Source organism: Bufo gargarizans, chromosome 2, assembly GCF_014858855.1.
Source record: "Bufo gargarizans isolate SCDJY-AF-19 chromosome 2, ASM1485885v1, whole genome shotgun sequence".
NCBI lineage: Eukaryota > Metazoa > Chordata > Amphibia > Anura > Bufonidae > Bufo > Bufo gargarizans.
In genome coordinates, this window is record NC_058081.1 from 574,493,893 (window position 1) to 574,514,496 (window position 20,604).

The 20,604-nt window shown below is 46.3% G+C and overlaps 1 protein-coding gene across 2 annotated transcripts in view; it reads left to right on the forward strand.

Annotated features, from left to right (window-relative positions):
* ZBTB44 (zinc finger and BTB domain containing 44) overlaps window positions 1–20,189 on the forward strand; it is a 44,719-nt gene extending 24,530 nt beyond the window's left edge. The window contains exons 2-6 of one of the 2 annotated variants that reach the window (XM_044281735.1): window positions 1,255–2,313; window positions 8,180–8,264; window positions 8,465–8,628; window positions 11,592–11,892; window positions 18,031–20,189. In XM_044281735.1, coding sequence (XP_044137670.1) covers window positions 1,317–2,313; window positions 8,180–8,264; window positions 8,465–8,628; window positions 11,592–11,892; window positions 18,031–18,322 — 1,839 coding nt within the window. In that variant the 5' untranslated portion in view covers window positions 1,255–1,316 and the 3' untranslated portion in view covers window positions 18,323–20,189. The remainder of the gene's footprint in view (window positions 1–1,254; window positions 2,314–8,179; window positions 8,265–8,464; window positions 8,629–11,591; window positions 11,893–18,030) is intronic. The other variant, XM_044281736.1, reaches the window with a different exon arrangement.
* Window positions 20,190–20,604: the final 415 nt, after the last annotated feature.

Sequence of the window (20,604 nt, forward strand, 5' to 3'; positions counted from 1 at the left end):
TGGATATCTCAGCGAGAACTCTGCTCTGACAGATACCGTAATTCAGATCCCGGCCATTTAACCCCCTTGATGCTGCTGTCAGTAACGACCATGGCATCTAGGGTTTCCATCACCATGTGCATATTAGGCACAGGCACAACCAAATAGACAGCCTGTCGTGTGGTGCTAGTCAGTTAGCCTTCAGCAGGGTTTAATAGGAAGACTGTAAAAATCCAATAGACTGCAGTAGAATATTAACGCAATCTATGGCAATGATCGCATGTTCAGATTTCCTAGGAGGAAAACATAGAGTTGTTAAAAGTACTAAAAGAACAAATTAATAAAAAATTCTAATTCACCCCTTTTGCGAGTTTACATACAAAAATAAACAACGTATATGCATAATGTGTAAGTGATCAGAAAGTTGTATTTGCCCCAGAGTAGTACCAATACAAACTACAGCTCACCCTGCAAAACGTACACCCTTACATAGCTCTAGACAAAAATGGAAAAAAAATTATGGGGCTCAGAGTACGGCAATGCAAATAAAATTTAGATTTTTTTTCCTAAAGGATTTTACTGGCAAAGCAGCAGCGAGCAGGAAGAAAGACAGGACTGCGTGCGTCGTCCCTTCATACAGCTAATCTGCAGGGTTGTCATGTGTCGGACCCCCACCGATCTGATATTGATGACCTGTTCGGAGGATAGCAATCAATATTAAAAGCCCGGAGAACCCCTTTTAACTTTATTTATTAACTTTTCTTTGTCCCACTAGGGACATCACGTTTATAATGCACTGATATATCTTAGGCCGAGACCATTTCCCTTTACATTTGTACCCAGTGATCAGACTTGAAAAAGGTCACTACGGCCAAAATGTCGTCCTCATCATCATGCTGAGAAACGATTTTTGAAATGATGAATGTTCTCCCTTTTTTTGCTGAGACCATGTACAGTATGTACAAATATATCTCATCAAATTAAAAAGGATATAACTTTGATGGCATCTATTTAATATTTTAATAGGGTTGAAGAACCCTTTTTGGTTGCACGCACCCCACATCTGGCGTGCTTTCTATTTCCAGCTTTGAAGTATAATACAGGATATCACTTGGTATCAGTGATGTCATATATTTACAGGGTGATTCTACCGTTTAATTTCTTCAAGTAAAATGTACCATGGTGATCAGAGGTGATGACGTTTATGAATTGGTGTAAGATTTTTGGTGAACCAGTGTTGGAGGAGTCACGCCCGTTCTTGTTTCTGTCTTTCAGATTCCGAGTTACTGCACTTGTTTTTAAAAAGGAGAAAGCAACATCTCTCCAGAAACCTCAGGATGGGGGTGAAAACGTTTACTCACAGCTCGCCGGCGCACAGCCAGGAGATGTTGGGGAAACTGAACATGTTACGCAATGACGGTCACTTTTGCGACATCACCATCCGGGTCCAGGATAAGATCTTCCGCGCACACAAGGTGGTCCTGGCGGCATGCAGTGAGTTCTTCCGTACCAAGTTGGTGGGTCAAGCAGAAGAGAGCTCGCAATGCGTACTGGATTTACATCACGTCACGGTGACTGGATTCATCCCTCTCCTGGAATATGCTTACACTGCCACCTTATCCATCAACACGGAAAACATTATAGATGTGTTGGCTGCCGCCAGCTACATGCAGATGTTCAGCGTGGCCAGCACCTGCTCAGAATTTATGAAATCCAGCATTTTATGGAACACGCAACAGGAGAAGGTGCTCGACACAGGACAGGAGAATGCAGGCAGCAACTTCCGAGACGGCAGCCTCTCCCCAGTGTCTTCTGAGTGCAGTGTGGTAGAGAGGACCATTCCCATCTGTCGAGAGTCCAGGCGCAAACGTAAAAGCTACATTGTCATGTCACCTGAGAGCCCTTTGAAATGCAGCACACAAACCAGCTCCCCACAAGTGCTCAACCCCACACCTTCTTACACCGAGGCAAGGGGTCAGCCTGTGGATTCATCCCACGCCTTCCCATGGACTTTCCCCTTTGGCATTGACCGGAGGATGCAGCCAGACAAGGTGAAGCAGATAGAGTCCAGAACATTAGAACTACCCGGGCCTTCAGAAGTTGCTCGGAGGGTAACTGAGTATGTACCTTGTGAGAGCACTAAGGTCAGCTCACCTCTGGTAATGGAAGACGATGTCCGAGTCAAGGTAGAAAGGCTCAGCGATGAGGAGGTTCATGAAGAGGTGTCCCAGCCGGTCAGTGCCTCCCAGAGCTCAATGAGTGACCAGCAGACCGTACCGGGGAGTGAGCAGGTGCAGGAGGATCTGCTGATAAGCCCACAATCGTCTTCCATAGGTGAGCACCCTTCCCGATTCATTTTCCTGCCATCAGTTGTTGTTTCTGGAGGTTTGTCGGGGAGCGTTCATTACATATCAAATGTCTTGGTACACAGGAGCTCACAATCTAATCTCCCTATCACACTCATATAATACATCACTCCCATTATCCTTGAACCAATGCACTCACAATATAATCTCATTATTTTACACATTGTCACTGTCATATTCGCTAATCTCCATATATTACACACAATGGGGCAGATTTACTGTGTAAACCTAAAGCCCCTTTATACGGCTCAGTTGAGCAGACGATTGTCGGGAAGGAAGCTTTATTTCTGGCAGTCACCTGCTTTTTTAGTCACCTGCACTCACCTGCTCATTTTATTGGAGGAGACCGCTGCTAGTACATGCAGTGATCTCCTCCACAGTATGCAATTGCTCATCCCCATACTGAATCAATGTTTGCCGGCAGCAGAGGCTGTTTAGATGGCATGATCTACTGCCGGCAAACAATGATCTAGGTGTCTGCACAAACTATCCTATTACCCGATGAGCGAGCGTTTCGGCAGCACCTTTACACTGGCAGATTATTGCTAATAAGCGTTCCTATGAATGATGCTATGTAACCCTTAGAGGTCTGGAATGTATTGTATAAAACTGACATAATGCTGTCAGTGTTATCCAATACATTCCAGAATTGTAAGGGTTACATAGCATCATAAATCTATATAATGCTATGCGGCCCCGGCAGTGCTGGAAGTTCAGGACGGGTGCTGCACTGCGAGTCAGGAGCATGACACTCGCTCGTCTGAAAGGGGCCTTAAAGAGGACCTTTCATGGGTCCAGACATTATAAACTAAGTATCAGGATACATAGGGGATAGTGCAGGGATCTAACTGCACTTACTATTTTTCCTAGGCGCAGCTCTGTTCGCCCGCTGTGGCCCCCAATGTATTCTCCCACCTGGTATGCTAATTTTAGCATCAGAGCAATGATGAGGAGACGGAGTCCTTCTCCGTGGGCGTCTCCTTCTCCCTGGCTGTGACGTTCTCCGCTGCGATTGGACAGAGCAACAGCCAGGGAGAAGGAGACACCCACGGAGAAAGACTCAGTCTCCTCCTCATTGCTCCGATGCTAAAATTTGCATACCAGGTGGGAGAATACATTGGGGGCCACAGCGGGGGAACTGAGCCCAGGAAAAAGAGTAAGTGCAGTTAGATCCCTGCACTATGCCCTACGTATCTTGATACTTAGTTTATAATGTCTGGACCCATGAAAGGTCCTCTTTAAGCCTTCACAGTCTAAGGCCGCATGCGTTGTGCGGCCGTTCCGTGCATTGGGAACTGCAGTTGCAGTCCCCAATGCACGGGCAACATCTGTGCAGCGGGCCGGACCCATTCAACTTGAATGGGTCCGTGGTCTGTCCGCACCGCAAAAAAAATATGACCTGTCATATTTATTTGCGGTGCGGAACAACAGAAAGAAGCACTACGGAGGCATTCCGTAGTGCTTCCGGTGTTCTGTGACTCCGTTCCATATCTCCGGAATAGCGGACCCATTCAAGTGAATAGGTCCGCATCCGTGATGCGTGGTGCCGTGTGTATGAGGCCTAAAGACCAGCTTTATCACAGTGCCTCACGCTGGTAGAGAGTTATATACTTTATGTTGGTTGACAGTTGAACAAACATCTGGTAATCAATCATTTCACAGACGCGGACATACACATTTTACCATACTGGCCATTACAATTGATCAAACTGCCTGTACATGTTCAATGAAACCGGGAGATGGATGAAAGATCTTTCTGGGAACACTCTAAGGGCTTGTTCACACGGCCGTTGCCCCTCCGTTGCCGTATTGCGGCCTGCATACGGCAGGTCCGCAATACACGCGGCACCGTCCGTGTGCATTCCTCATCAAGTATGTGGACCCATTCACTTGAATCGGTCTGAAAATCCAGAGATGCAGTGCTGAACGGAACCACGGAACTGAACCCTATGGAAGCACTACGGAGTGCTTTTGTGGGTTTCGTTCCGTGCCTCTGCACCACAAAAAGAGAGCAAGATCTATCTTTTTTGCGGAACAGATGGACTGTGGACCCTTTCAAGTGAATGGGATCCGCATGTGGTTGCCCCGCAGGTCGGTAGCCGTGCATTGTGGACTGCAATTTGTGGTCCGCAGCACACGGTCGTGTGAACAAGCCCTAAAGCTGGATTTACATGGCCCAATATTCCGGCAGATTATCGAAAATGAACGTTCCTGCGAACACTCGTTCCTGATAATCTGCTTATCTAAAGGTGCAGCGGATCGTCCGATGAACAGATGAGACGCTCGTTCCTCGGGTGTAATGATCGTAGGTGCAGACACCTCAATCATCAGATTGTGCGGTCTAAACTGCACTATGCAGCCTAGGAGCAATGATTCTCTGAGGACAAGCAATAGCGACCCCTTGTCCTCAAACTGTGGAGGAGATCGCTGCATCTAAATACAACACTTCACGTTAACGAGCAGCTGACTGTCTGGAAGGAAATCTTCCGTCTTGACGATCGACTGCTCCTCCGATGCGCCTTTATTCACAAAGATTAATGTTTTATTTAAAATCGTCCATTTTGATCAACTTTAGACTAATGTGTAATGGCCACCTACAGGGTCCTCTTACTTGGGCCAGTGCCAGCCATGGATGCCCAAATTGATCAGCTCTCATGTAAAGAGGACCTGTCACCACAATCTGCCGGCAGGAGGAGCTGATTCAGTAAAACCTGTCATTCCTACATCTGAATTTAATAGCACACTTGTGAACCGATGCTGCACAACTCCATCTATAAAATGGCAATTTCTTCTGCTTGGACTACTACTCCAACCGTCAGTACACCTGCTCAGAGCACTGTTTGTCTGTGAGCTGGGAGTAATGCTGCAAACACAACCGCCATTCAAAATGTATGCAGATATCCTGTGCGTCCCCACACCTGTCCTGCCTGTGTCCTCTACGTATCCCTGTCTGAACAGTCTGGGAGGTCTCAGCAGCACAAAGTATTTCAGGTTGGATGACTGGGTGGTGATCTGCTAGCATTGCTTTCATATATAAGCAGTGCTTGCTTCAGTGTCTCTCTATCTGCGTTTTCATTGTCACAAATTCTCATTCTCCTGATTCTTCCATAAAATGAAATTGCAGAATGATATGGATTTGGGACTCCTCCGTTTGAAAAAGAATGTGATGGCGGGTTGTAGCTTCCCTGAGGCATTCAGTCCTGTATTTTTCGTATTATTCGATAACTGTCTGATAATCCAGAATTGATTTTTTTTTATTTATTTTTTTTTTTACTGTACTTGTGGCACAATAGACCAAACGGGCGCTTCCATCTTGTTGGCTGCCTGGTTTCAGGATACAAACACAGCAAGCTCCTGTGTACCTCAGAATGTACCTCCTGTGTACCTTACCTCAGAGTGTACCTCAGAATGTACCTCCTTTGTACCTTACCTCAGAGTGTACCTCCTGTGTACCTCAGGGGGTACCTCAGAATGTACCTCCGTGTACCTCAGAATGCACCTCCTGTGTACCTCAGGGGGGACCCCCTGTGTACCTCAGGGTGTACCTCAGAATGTACCTCCGGTGTACCTCAGAGGCCCCCTCCCCCACAGAGCCGGGTCAGGGTGTTCCACATGAGCCTTATGATCGTCCCTTGTAAAGTTCACTTTGCTGCTAATTGCAGCTTTTTGGAGGTTGAAAGGCTCGCCGTCAGCCGGGGGAGGGGCCGCTGCCATCATAGCGTCCCATTGTTAAGGAATGTTCCAGAAATTTTGCCAAGCAAGGAGTTATTTCTTTCCTGTCGACCGTTGTACGTTTCACTGAAGTAACTGCGTATTTTCCACTTTCCTCATCACTATTACGTGGCTCCTTTCACTGAATACGCTGATGTTTGGAGCACCCTGTAAGATTTCCACTAGTAAATCAGTGGTGATATCACGACGCATGGCTTTACACAACAGGGGACACCTTTTTTCCTGTCTCAGTTTTCCCTCAGTTTTTGTACTACCATACATTCATTTTGTGTGCAGCTCAAAAGAAACCACCAACTGCATCATTGCTGCCCGGAGGTCTTTGTAGCCTGAGGATGGGGCTGCGTACAAAATCCATAGGAGTAAGGTTACTTTCACACTTGCGGCAGGACGGATCCGGCAGGCTGGTCTCCCTGTCGGATCCGTCCTTCCGCTGTTTCGCCGGACCGCCGCTCCGTCCCCATTGACTATAATCGGGGCGGAGCTCCGGCGCAGCACGGCGGTGCCCGGCGAAAGCTGCCGGACTAAAAAGTTGGACATGCAGGACTTTTTAGTCCGGCGGCTTTTGCCGTGCAGCGCTGGAGCTCCGCCCCCGTCCCCATTATAGTCAACAGGGACGGAGCAGCGGTCCGGCGAAACAGCGGAAGGACGGATCCGACAGGGAGATCAGCCTGCCGGATCCGTCCTGCCGCAAGTGTGAAAGTACCCTAACGCTGCGCTGTGTCCGTCTTGTGTGGTAGTCACATGAGAATCTCATGTCCTCACCGTGCTCAGCGTTATTGTTGTGAACTACAACGGTCACCTGACAGCTGGGTACGCAGCTCCAGCCTCGCTCCTCATTCACACACGCTGAAGGTTCTGCCAGCTGCTAGCTCAGTACTGCTCAGGATAAGGGTCCATTCACACGTCCGTTGTTTCTTTCCTGATCTGTTCCGTTTTTTTGCGGAACAGATCTGGACCAGATCTGGACCCATTCATTTTCAATGGGTCCTGAAAAAAAATCTGACATTGTGCTGTCCGATTTTTTCCAGGACCCATTGAAAATGAATGGGTCCAGATCTGTTCCGCAAAAAACGGAACAGATCAGGAAAGAAACAACGGACGTGTGAATGGACCCTTAAGGGCTTGTTCACACGGCCGTTACCGTATTGCAGGCCGCATACGGCAGGCCTGCAATACACAGGGCACCGGCCGTGTGCATTCTGCATTGTGTGCGGACCCGTTCACTTGAATGGGTCCGCAAATCCGGAAGAACGGAACCCTACGGAGTGCTTTTGTAGGTTCCGTTCCATGCCTCCACACCACAAAAAGAACGGAACAGACGGATCGTGGACCTAATCAAGTGAATGTGTCCACGATCTGCACGTGACAGCCCCACGGTCGGTGCGCATGCATTGCAGACCACAATTTGCGGTCCACAGCACAGGCAGCACACGGTCGTGTGAACAAGCCCTAAGTCTGGATTCTTTTAATAGGTTTTCTCACTAGAATGTCACTAGTGATGTCACCGCAATATTTCATCAGATCCTGAACAATGAAGGTCTGACTGCTGGGATCCCCATGATCCTCAGTCCAAGGGCTTATGCACACAGCCGTATGTACGGATCCACGAATAAACGTCATCTGTGTGACATCTGTCGGATCCATTGTAACAATGCCTGCTGCAAAACAGAGAGTCATTTAATTATTTTTTTTTTTTTTAAAGCCCCATTGAAATGAATGTTTCTGCATATGGACCTGTAAAAAAACAGAACGGAAACAGAAGAAAAATAAGTTTGTGTGCATGAGCCCTAAAGGGGCAGCATCACAGCTTGTATGTTCAGAGGAACTTTTACCATTTGGGTCCCAGTTGTTGGACCCCTCAATCATGAAGTGATCACACACCCCAGTCGCAGGTTATCACTTCCTAAGATGGGATACCCTTTATTATTGTTGTTTGATGGATGATTTGCCGCATTTGTTTCCCCTCCTATGTAGAAAGGGATAACGGCGGGGACCCCAGTAAGCGTAAATACATGTGATGGGTGAGTGATGTGCCTCTTGTGTTATGTCTGGTTCCTGATTGGATTGATCATAACCAGTCTTCTGTGCCTACTGTCATCCAGGCTCCATCGATGAGGGCGTCGGGGACGGTCTACCCACACTTCAGGGGACGGCCAGCAGCAATGTCCATGCAGATGATGATGACAGGTAAGTGGCTCCTAAATAAGATGGTGAGAGTAGCATATAGAGTAAGCGGAGGATGTAAAGTTCAATCATTTGGTGACTTTAACCCCTGGAGTCCATCACAGACCAGTAAAGAGACCCTAATTATCCTACCATTAGTTATATTATTCTTACACTAACATCCAGTCCATGTCTGTGAGTCTGATGCTCTTGTTTTCTTTTAGACTGGAGAATGTCCAGTATCCCTACCAGCTGTACCTGACTCCTTCCACAAGCAGCACAGAGCGGCCAAGTCCCAATGGCCCCGACAGACCTTTCCAGTGCCCAACCTGCGGAGTGCGCTTCACCAGGATCCAGAACCTGAAGCAGCACATGCTCATACATTCTGGTTAGTTTGCAGACGCTGACGAAGTGCTGTGTGTCTGTCACCATCTTCATTATATCATTGTAAAGTTCCCATCTCTGTACAGATCTCTTCTTTACTTGTTCATCTGGCCACAGACACAGATGAGGTAGGCCAAGTAGCAAAAGAGCAGAGGCAGCTCCCCGGGATTCTGCAAAAGCAAGTGCGGCATTTCGGCTGACAGATTTTTCAAGCATACATAAACATCCAATAGTGTGTGTGTGTGTGTGTGTGTGTGTGTGTGTGTGTGTGTATGTATGTGTGTGTGTATATATATATATATATATACATATACAGTACAGACCAAAAGTTTGGACACACTTTCTCATTCAAAGAGTTTTCTTTATTTTCATGACTACAATAATTGTAGATTCACACTGAAGGCATCAAAACTATGAATTAACACATGTGGAATTATATACATAACAAAAAAGTGTGAAACAACTGAAAATATGTCATATTCTAGGTTCTTCAAAGTAGCCACCTTTTGCTTTGATTACTGCTTTGCACACTTTTGGCATTCTCTTGATGAGCTTCAAGAGGTAGTCACCTGAAATGGTTCTCACTTCACAGGTGTGCCCTGTCAGGTTTAATAAGTGGGATTTCTTGTCTTATAAATGGGGTTGGGACCATCAGTTGCGTTGTGGAGAAGTCAGGTGGATACACAGATGATAGTCCTACTGAATAGACTGTTAGAATTTGTATTATGGCAAGAAAAAAGCAGCCAAGTAAAGAAAAACGAGTGGCCATCATTACTTTAAGAAATTAAGGTCTGTCAGTCCGAAAAATTGGGAAAACTTTAAAAGTGTCCCCAAGTGCAGTCACAAAAAACATCAAGCGCTACAAAGAAACTGGCTCACATGCGGACCGCCCCAGGAAAGGAAGACCAAGAGTCACCTCTGCTGCGGAGGATAAGTTCATCCGAGTCACCAGCCTCAGAAATCGCAGGTTAACAGCAGCTCAGATTAGAGACCAGGTCAATGCCACACAGAGTTCTAGCAGCAGACACATCTCTAGAACAACTGTTAAGAGGAGACTGTGTGAATCAGTCTTCATGGTAGAATATCTGCCAGGAAACCACTGCTAAGGACAGGCAACAAGCAGAAGAGACTTGTTTGGGCTAAAGAACACAAGGAATGGACATTAGACTCTACATGCCTGGTTCCCACCGTGAAGCAGGAGGAGGAGGTGTGATGGTGTGGGGGTGCTTTGGTGACACTGTTGGGGATTTATTCAAAATTGAAGGCATACTGAACCAGCATGGCTACCACAGCATCTTGCAGCGGCATGCTATTCCATCCGGTTTGCGTTTAGTTGGACCATCATTTATTTTTCAACAGGACAATGACCCCAAACACACCTCCAGGCTGTGTAAGGGCTATTTGACCATGAAGGAGAGTGATGGGGTGCTGCGCCAGATGACCTGGCCTCCACAGTCACTGGACCTAAGCCCAGTCAAGATGGTTTGGGGTGAGCTGGACCGCAGAGTGAGGGCAAAAGGGCCAGCAAGTGCTAAGCATCTCTGGGAACTCCTTCAAGACTGTTGGAAGACCATTTCAGGTGACTACCTCTTGAAGCTCATCAAGAGAATGCCAAGAGTGTGCAAAGCAGTAATCAAAGCAAAAGGTGGCTACTTTGAAGAACCTAGAATACGACATATTTTCAGTTGTTTCACACTTTTTTGTTATGTATATAATTCCACATGTGTTAATTCATAGTTTTGATGCCTTCAGTGTGAATCTACAATTTTTATAGTCATAAAAATAAAGAAAACTCTTTGAATGAGAAGGTGTGCCCAAACTTTTGGTCTGTACTGTGTGTGTGTGTATGTATGTATGTGTATGTATATATATATATATATATATATATATATATATATATATATATATATATAAAAAATAAATACCTAGCAGTACCACCAAGCCAAAAACAAAGTAAAAAACGGGTGCACTGTCCGAGTATGGTAACTGGTGCTTACCCACAAATACGGAATAGAAAAAACGGACTGCACTCCAAAGAATCTTCAGTGAAAAAGGATTTATTCACCCAAAAGGTGGCACAAGCGACGTTTCGGCTCTCACATGAGCCTTTCTCTCCATTTTTTCTAATATATATATATTATATAATGATTACATCATCAAGGTGGATCATCCTCCCGGTGACATCACATAGTGCAACAATTGACCGGTCCTATTGGAGATCACCTGATCACTCGGAGTGCGTAGGCGCTGACTGCGATTGTGCAGCTGTCATGTCCAATACTACATCACTGCACAGTCTGACCACAAGCAGACTCCCAACACCAATAACATCCTGAATCTGGCCCTAAGGAGCTGGGACATGGCTCACCTGCATTTACATGGATGTAGAATGATGTAGAGCAATAAGTAAGACGTGTTTAGCACCATTTCACCTATGGTATAGTGATTGATGTGGCCAGTACTCACACACCAGTGCTAGGTAGGAAGTCAGAACTCATTTCACCGGAAGGACATTATAGGTATACTCAGCTTAAAGGGGTTGGCCATTTTCGGGCTACCGTTGATCAATGTGTATGTAAGATTACTTAGATGGCCCCTACTAATATAGCTTTTGTTGATATCTGTGCCATGTTAGGTAAATCTTCTGTGCTGTTTGCCTAGAGGTCCTCTCTCTAGGATGGCTGCTGATGAAACGTATAGATTTGACTGGTCACATGATCCTCCATGAGCAGCCATTTTATGGATAGGACCTCTGCGAGGACAGCATACCCTATGGAATATAGAAAATTGCACAGAATATTAACTAAGACGTTATTATTAAGTGAGATATCTTACAATACAGATCATCAGTGATGGGAAAGCGGCTGAGCCCTTTAATGGCAGCTGACAGAGAGCAGTAGACCCATCAGCTGTAAAGTGTCTATTTATTCTAGAGTCGTGTTGATTGCCTCCTTCTCTCTTTTCTAGGAATTAAACCATTTCAGTGTGATCGCTGTGGGAAAAAATTCACTCGGGCTTACTCCTTAAAGATGCATCGGCTGAAACACGAAGGTAAACGCTGTTTCCGGTGCCAGATATGTAGTGCCACATTCACTTCCTTCGGGGAATACAAACACCACATGCGGGTTTCCCGGCACATTATCCGCAAGCCTCGGATATACGAGTGCAAAACATGCGGCGCCATGTTTACCAACTCTGGAAATTTAATCGTGCACCTGAGGAGCCTGAACCACGAAGCGTCAGAGCTAGCAAACTACTTCCAGAGCAGGTGAGGTGCACAGCAAGAAGCCAGCAGACACCAGCATAAATAACCGAATATTCCTCCACACAGCAGCTTCTCCACATCCAGCAGCAGCGGATAGTAGACCTTTATATGAGCCGGCCTACCGTTAGTAGTGCTCCAGTCTCGGGGATGGGTGAGGAGTAAACTTGGGTATTATTGATCCTGTCCACCTCTTCAGGGATCAGTCACATACAAAATGTTCCAATTAGATTAATTATTATAGATTCCTGAAGAGAGAATTTGCTAATACTGAAATTAATGTGCCTGATTTATTCCTGGGAATTTATACAGAAGAGTTCAAATATATTTATGTATGACGAATCGCAGCACCAGGGGTATTTTCTGCTTAGCCTTCAAATTGCTCATAGGAACCTGCTGCTCCACAGTATAGAGAATGCATGGAGTGGCAAGGCGCCTGCTTGACCTGCTGCTCCAACAGGATGGGAGAATGGGCTCCCCATTCTTGAGATTGGTGGGGGTCCCAGCACTCGGACCTCCGCCAGTCAGTTAGTTATCCACTATCCTGTGGTTAGGGTGATAACTTGAAAACCTAGCAGATTTCCTTTTGTAAACTCTAATACCCACAATGGACTGGATGCTCTTCAGGTTAGTTGGCAGCACTTAATAGACTGACCCGTTGGCATCTACCCATCATTTGACTCAAAGGAACAAGAAGGCTAGAAATTTTTACCCTCATGTCACATGTGAAGGGTTGGATTGGTTAGCAGGGGCTCCACATGTATATGTAGTGTGTGCATTATTTTGAGCCCACAGCCTAGTCATGCTTTGGTGGGTGCTCGGCATCAGTGATGGCGTGTTCGCCAGCGAACACATGCGGGCTGCCATCTTGACGCACAAGTCCGGCGATGCACAGGTAAGCCCTTACCTGTGCCGCGAGCCGGTCTGAAACAAATGCGGTCACCGGGAGCAGGCAGTTCCGAGAACAGCCGCTGGGGGCCTTCATCTCGGAACTGCCTGCTCCCAGTGACCACATTTGTTTCAGACCGGCTCGCGGCACAGGTAAGGGCTTATCTGTGCATCGCCGGACTTGTGAGTCAAGATGGCAGCCCGCATGTGTTCGCTGGCCATCACTGCTCAGCATTATTAGTGCAAATTTGGAGCAAATTGTTGTAGTAATGCCCGGTTGAGTCGTGGCCACCCTCTCACACACGCTCTGAATCCTTGGAATACACAAGAAGATGTCCACGTGGATCAGTGTCTCTATCGTTCAGTCTAGTTCTGTGAATTTCTTCCCACAATATAATGTGTGGACCTGCTTTCCTCCTGCCGAGAGACGCTCTGTCCTCCGCAACGGTTTTACTACCAGAAATCTTTTCTTCTGCTGTATGTCACACATCCAAATTCTCAGAAGCTCTCAGGCCGAGTTATTTGCTGGCAAAACCAATAGGATGTGGGACCTTGTTTTTCCCTCGGTGGATTGTAAGATTGTGTGTATAAACTTGTTAGCACTGGCTCTATTTAGGGGGAGATTTACTAGCAGACCACCCAGTGTTGCTATGGAGGGGGGTGGTAAGGTGAGCAGAGGACATTCCTCTGTCCTGTTCTTTCATCAGGGTCAGGGTTCAGTCATCACTTGTATCTTCCTAAATGTACATTCTAACATGTCTGACAACAGCATTGGGGGAGTCTAAGGTCTGTATAACTCTATGGGATGAGGAACGGTTCCTTCCCGGCAATCGCCTGCTCGTCAGCGGAAGAGACCGCTGCTATTACATGCATCAGTCTCCTCCGTGGTATGAGGAGGAGAGATCGCTAATGCCATTGCTTGTCCCTATACTGAATCATTGTTTGTCGGCAGCAGAACTTGATTAGACACCACGATCTGCCAAAGCAATGATTATTAAACCTGCTGAAAGAATCCGATTGCCCGATGATCGAGCATTTGTTCGTACATCGGGTAATCGGCGGCAGTATTACACTGCCAGATCATCGCTAACGAGCGATTCCTACGTACAATTGTTAGCGATGATCAGCCTGACAATCGCCTGGTGTAATACAGGCTTAACGATTCCAAAAAAAACAATGGGGCAGTGCTCAAGACTTTTGTCACTTTCGGTAGAGCATCTTCTTTACAGAATGCTACAGCTCATTAGCTTGGGGTTTGGTATGTCCTTGGGCTCCGCCAGACGCTTGCTTGTCTGATTTCATTTAAATATTTTCATATTTTGCTGATTCTTTGCTTTACCTAATTTCTTAATATTTTACATTTAACACTTTAAATGCTTCCCCTCCAAGTGAGATTCCAGGTCCTTTTGAGGATCCTGTAGCTTAATTTGCCCTCACAGACACAGGGGAACCCACTGCCCATTCTAGTATGCTGCATTTTGCTTTGCCTTTACTCCTATGTGGGAGGGCATGAGTGTTTTATCCTAGGATGCTAGCCAGGGGTACTGTGGAAGCAGAAGTCGCCAAGGTGAACGACTCCTTTAAAAGACCAGCAAATCCAGAGCCACTCCTTCCACAAGGATCTCTGACAACACTCCTCTATAAGATGTGCAGTGACAGTAGTAGTGACACTGGATGGTGTCCGATAAGTGCAGGCAGTAAATGTATGACCATTCATTAACATGGATTACTGTTCCTCTGCATTTTATCATCACTGTCACTTTGTCTGGGCGAGGGGGCTAGTTTGATCTTTGTAATTAAAGGAGAACAACTAGAAGGAATCTATAAGACTTCCTTTACTGAATGTAAAAAAATGTGATTTTTTTTTTAAAGCAACCCTTCAGTTCAAGAAAAAAAATGTGCCTTAACGGGAACCTGTCATACTATTTTATACTGACTAAAATAGGGAAAGAAATGCTGATTTCAGAAGTGTGTCATTTATGAGCTAAAAGTAAGTGGTTGAGGGGAACCAGCATCATAATTATAATAATTACATAATTTATTGCCCAGGCCCTAAAAAGAGTCAAATCTACTTGAGAAGAGTCATGGTTAGGCCTCATGCACACGACAGTGTTTTTTCACTGTCAGTGATTTGGCTTCAGTGGTCTGTGTCCGATTTTGCTTCAGTTGTGTTTCCTTGTGTCCTTCCTTGTCTGACAGGGGGGAAAAAAAAGGAAGGTTAATGAAAAGTGTAATTTTATTGCACCAAGGTCATACCAGTTGTGCATCCGTTTTTTTTTTTTTACGGACCCATTGACTTGAATGGGTCTGTCCTCCGTTTTCCACTGACAAGAATAGGACAGGTTATATATTTTTTTAAGTGGACTGGAATCACGGACGCGGAGGAAAACTGCTAAACTGTGAAAAATGACGGAACGGACGCAGATGCACACAACGGTCGTGTGCATGAGGCCTTATTCATAATCTCCTGTTCTCCCCACCCATCTTCTGCTGATTGTCAGTTCTCTCCTAGCGAGAAAGGGAGAAAACTAGGTAGAAGAGCACGAACTCATGAATAACCAGGACTCCTCTCAGGTGGCCGGGACTCTTTTCCAGACGTAGTCTGCAATGATTGTGATGTTGGTTCTCAGCAACCACTTACTTTTTACTTATAAATGACAGACAGCTGAAATCAACTCGCATGTCTCTACTTTATGCTACTGTTAGTATGGGCAGCATAAAGTTGATAACAGGTTCCCTTTAACTGGGGAATGAGCAGAACATGTACATGGTGTGCTCCTTTCCATCTTTTTAGCTGCAGATCCTTCAATCCCCAGGCTCCACTTTTGCCATCCAAGATGGCCGCACCATTTATCAGAATGCCTGATGCATACTTTGCATCTTGTACTCCAAGACACTTCCGGCTGCCTCTGGATTGGCCAGCACTGCTCATGTGAACAGTGCTAGCCAATCCAAGAACAGGCCTAGACAAGCCGTGAATGTCTTGGATTGTCTGAGAAGTTTTTGGTGTCAAATGAGGAGCCTGTGGATTGGCAGATCTGCAGCTAAAAAGATGAAAAGCAGGTAATCATATATGTGTTTTGTTCATTCCCAAGTTAAGGTGAATTTTTTTTTTCTTGAACTGGAGGGTTGCTTTAAAGAGGACCTTTCATCGGTCCAAAAATTGTAAGATAATTATCAGGCTGTATAGTGCAGCGCCCCGGGATCTCACTGCACTTACTATTATTCCGGGGCGCCGCTCTGTTCTCCCCTATGTCCCCCGGTATTTTTGCTGACTTAGTTATACTGGGAGGAGTCTGCCCTGTTTCTCCCTGGGCGTTCCTTCTCCCAGGCTGTAGCACTGGCCAATCGCAGCGCAGAGCTCACAGCCAGGGAGAAAAAAAACTCCCAGGCTGTGAGCTCTGCGCTGCGATTGGCCAGTGCTACAGCCTGGGAGAAGGAACGCCCAGGGAGAAACAGGGCAGATTCCTCCCAGTATAACCAAGTCAGCGAAAATACCGGGGAACATAGCGGGAGAACGGAGCGGCGCCCAGGAATAATAGTAAGTGCAGTGAGATCCCGGGGCGCCGCTCTACACCGCCTGATAGTTATCTTACAATGTTTGGACCGATGAAAGGTCCTCTTTAATTTCTTCCGTCTGTGCTGAGATCTTATTACTTGAAGTCCTAGGTCCAAAGTCTGAGGCTGCACATCTCAGAGAATCTGACGATAACCAGTCCCCTACTGAATTTAATGTCTTTTTAATGACCTTGACTGGATACAAGTCAGCATTCCCCATTAACATGTACATCCTGTGTGACATTTGTGTGTGGTCATTGGATATCATATGAATGTCCACCCAAAGATCTAGATATTCACTCAATATTTCTACGTAGGTTAGCTATGTACTCAAAATCTCAGTAGTGCAACCTCGGATTTTGGGCTGTAACGTCAAGCCATCATATGTCAACACAGAAGGAAAAGACAGGAATCATCTCAGATTTTTCTTGTTCACTGAAGGTTTACTTATCAGTTTCTTCTGGCTATTCTCATTTAATCCTAGGTCATTACCACTGTCAGTCATTCTTTGTGATTTTCAGGTGTCAATGCACATTTCTGCCTGATTTTCACAATTCTTTCTCTTCTTGAGTCCACCTCGTTTCTTGCTCTGTGCCTCCTCGAGATGTTGGCTTCCTTTCTTCACTTTGCTGTGAATCTTGGCAGAAAGGGTTATAGATAAATGATCAGATGTCAGAAGTTAAGGCCCCATTACACGTGTCGATTGTGCAGGCAATTATCAGGATGAACCAGTCGTTCCAAATAATTGCCTGATTGTGTATGGAGGTGTGAGCTGCATTTACATGCAGCAGTCATCTCTGCTGGTATCACCATACTACTGCAATCTCTCTTCCCCATACAGACTCATTGTTTATAAAGAATGATCTTCCAGAAATGACGATTTTAGTGCCCACATTCGATGATCAACTACAGCTTTGCAATTATCGTGAGCGAGTGTTCCTAGGAATGCTTCTTCCCGATAATTAACCCGATGGTCAGCCCGCGTGAAGAGACATTTAGGCCTCCTGCACACGACCGCAGGTGTTCCGTTGCCGTATTGCAGATCCGCAATACACAGGCACCGTTACGTGTGCATTCCGCATCACGGATGCGGACCCATTCACTTCAGTGGGGCCGCAAATCCGGAGATGCAGAACAGAAGCACGGAATGGAACCCTACGGAAGCACTACAGAGTGCTTCCGTGGGGTTTCGTCCTGTACTTCCGTTCCACAAAAAGATAGAACATGTCCTATCTTTTTGCGGAACGGCTGGATCGCGGACCCATTAAAGTGAATGGGTCCGCGATCCGCTGCGGCTGCCCCACGGACAGTGTTAGTGCATTTTGCGGGCCGCAGCGCGGCCACGGGGCGCACGGGTTTGTGTGCAGGAGGCCTTAATCTTGTATTTTCCTGCACAGCCTCCCACCCTTACTGTCTACTCATCGGAGGATGTGGTTGTCAGAAGCCACTACTCTCGCTGACTGAGTGAAGAGCAGCAATTTCCCATTTCCAGATCTGTAAATATTACCTAGGGGCTGAGCAATATACAGGTCAGGATGGATTCACATGTCACATTTCAGTGGCTTCACACAAATCTTGGCTCTGCTTTCCTCCTGCCACTAAACTGTGACATTTGACCCCCTCCTCTGTCTGTTGTTGGGTGGGGGTCCATGCTCCGGTTAGTTTCCATGGTAAGATTGTCTGTCTTTTTCTCCCCAGCGATTTCCTAGTCCCGGATTACCTGAGTCAGGAGCAGGAAGAGGCTCTTGGGCAGTATGAGCTGGCAGAACACGGCTTTGAAAGCAACTCCTCTGTCCAAATGCCTGTCATCTCCCAGGTCTCCTCCACTCAGAACTGTGAGAGCACATTCCCACTGGGCTCCTTGAGCGGCCTTGCAGAGAAAGAGGGAGATGAAGAGGAAGTGACCGAGCCTGCAAAGGCTACCCCCTTGGAAGAAACCAGCCGAGATGACACCCCTAAAACAGAGGTGGCTTCCATTGCTGTGGAATAGTTGATACCTAGAAGCAGCCGCCCTGCACCCGGACTTCAGCCAATGCACATTTCTTCATTTATATATTTTTTTTAAATCTTTTAGCCTTTTTGGGGGGAAATGCCTGTGTTTGGTCAGTTCTACTTCTCTTTACATTTCCTTTTCTGATGAAAGTAAATGAGGCCCCCAAAGGACAATGCAGGGAGGGCATCTGCACCCACGGCAGGCAGAAACCTGGAATCCGCTGCTCGTCCTCGAACAGGAGGAGCCTTTGCATTTGTTTGTCTGTGTGCCCTTACCTGGATTACGCCCTGCACGTTGCTGGTTGATGTCCTTTTACGACACTATCACACATGTCACCATTGAGCCAGTGGTGCAGGATGATGCGACTGCCAGTAACTCCTCCCCCACCCCTGGTGCCACGTGGGGGGTCTGATCATAGAAACAGGCCCGCAGGACAGTCACCGGAGGTGCGTGCAGCAGGAATTCACTGTTCCTGAGAACTACAGAACTTTCTCTTCATCATAGGAAGCTTGAAATTTTTAATGTAATTGTGTTCTATGATTGAAGTGTTTGATTCTCTTTTTTTGATGTGAGGAGTGACCTGTATTGTCTCGGTGGGACGTCGCTGCACTGGTACAGACAATTTATCTCCATTGTCCAAGCTTAACCTTTGTGTTCATTTTAGAAATTCTTTGACCAAATGTGTTCACCAGCAACGTGAATTGTACAGATCATCTCCTGATCCATCACCTCTGTAAGAGCTGTAAAGACGTTTAGGCTGACCGACCTAATCCTACGGTTCAGCTGAAGACGGTAAGCACAAGGTATAGACGACCTGCACTAAGCTAAGTTTTGATTGGTTAATATTTGATAGTTCGGCTGCTGTTGCTATAGGTAACGATATGACCCAGTTTGCTCTTTATTTACTAACCTTTTTATTATACCTGGAACTTGTAACTTTACTACTTTATAGGTGTTTACTCTATTATCATTATGTGTTTTATTTTTATTTTAAGCCTTACCGGAGCGGAAATCCCAGCTTTAGGGCTTTTCTGCTCCACATGGAAATCATAAGACCCATAGTATTGGCCGGCACAGCCTTTGTAGTCATCGGCTGGCGGCAGCCTTTGGCACATTGCATACGATGACAGTGAGTGAGGAAAGAATAAGGAATTTCTGCTCAGGGAAAGCCACCAGCAGATACCAGCTACTTTTTAATAGTGTAAGATCAGGGCCTGTCGCATGGAGGACGACTTCTCAGGCAAAATGCAGTGTAAATGTCCGCAGGGACCAGGCTGCCGATTTAGTTTCTGCTCATAACGGTGCCCAGAGCATTGGGAGATGGGATGGAAACTGCATCTGAGACCTGGTCTGTCCATCTGAGAGCACTCCACTATGTAGGGCACAGTCTTTTCACCAGTTCCTGTGATCTATAAAGAGCCCCTAGATGTTACACCAGGGTTGAAGCCTTGTGGTAATTGTCACTGAGCAAATTGCTTCTCCCTTGGTAGCTGATAATAGACCAATAAATCCTCCCATTGAGTCCTGTGGAGTCAGAGGGAGGGGGGGGAAGTCATTCATCTCTAATTGTTATGGTTTATGGATGAGAGACCAGGACCCATCTATATTAGTGTTGGGGCCATGGGTTAGCGGCGTGGTTTACTGCATTCAGTGACTGTGGAGTCAGCTCCTTCCCATCCTGGTTTTCGTCTCTTTTGCTGGCAGGGGTTCAGGTGTTTGTGGATTGATTTCTACTATTATAAGTAAGGCTACTTTCACACTCGTGTTTGGTGCGGATCCGTCATGGATCTGCACAGACGGATCCATTCATATAATACAACCGTCTGCATCCGTTCAGAACGGATCCGTTTGTATTATCCACATAGCCAAGACGGATCCGTCTTGAACACAATTGCAAGTCAGTGGAGGACGGATTTGTTTTCTGTTGTCATAGAAAACGGATCCGTCCTGGCACACAATGTAAGTCAATGGGGATGGATCCGTTTGGCTCAGTTTCATTAGACGGACACCCAAATGCTGCAGGCAGCATTTTGGTGTCCGTCTCCAAAGTGGAATGGAGACGGAACGGAGGCAAACTGATGCATTCTGAGCGGATCCTTTTCCATTCAGAATGGTTTAGGGCAAAACTGATCCATTTTGGACCGCTTGTGAGAGCACTGAACGGATCTCACAAATGGAAAGCCAAAACGCCAGTGTGAAAGTAGCCTAACATGTCAGTGGATGGGAGGATTTGGCAGACAGGTACACCCCTGAGATCCTGCAACACCTAGTCATGATGC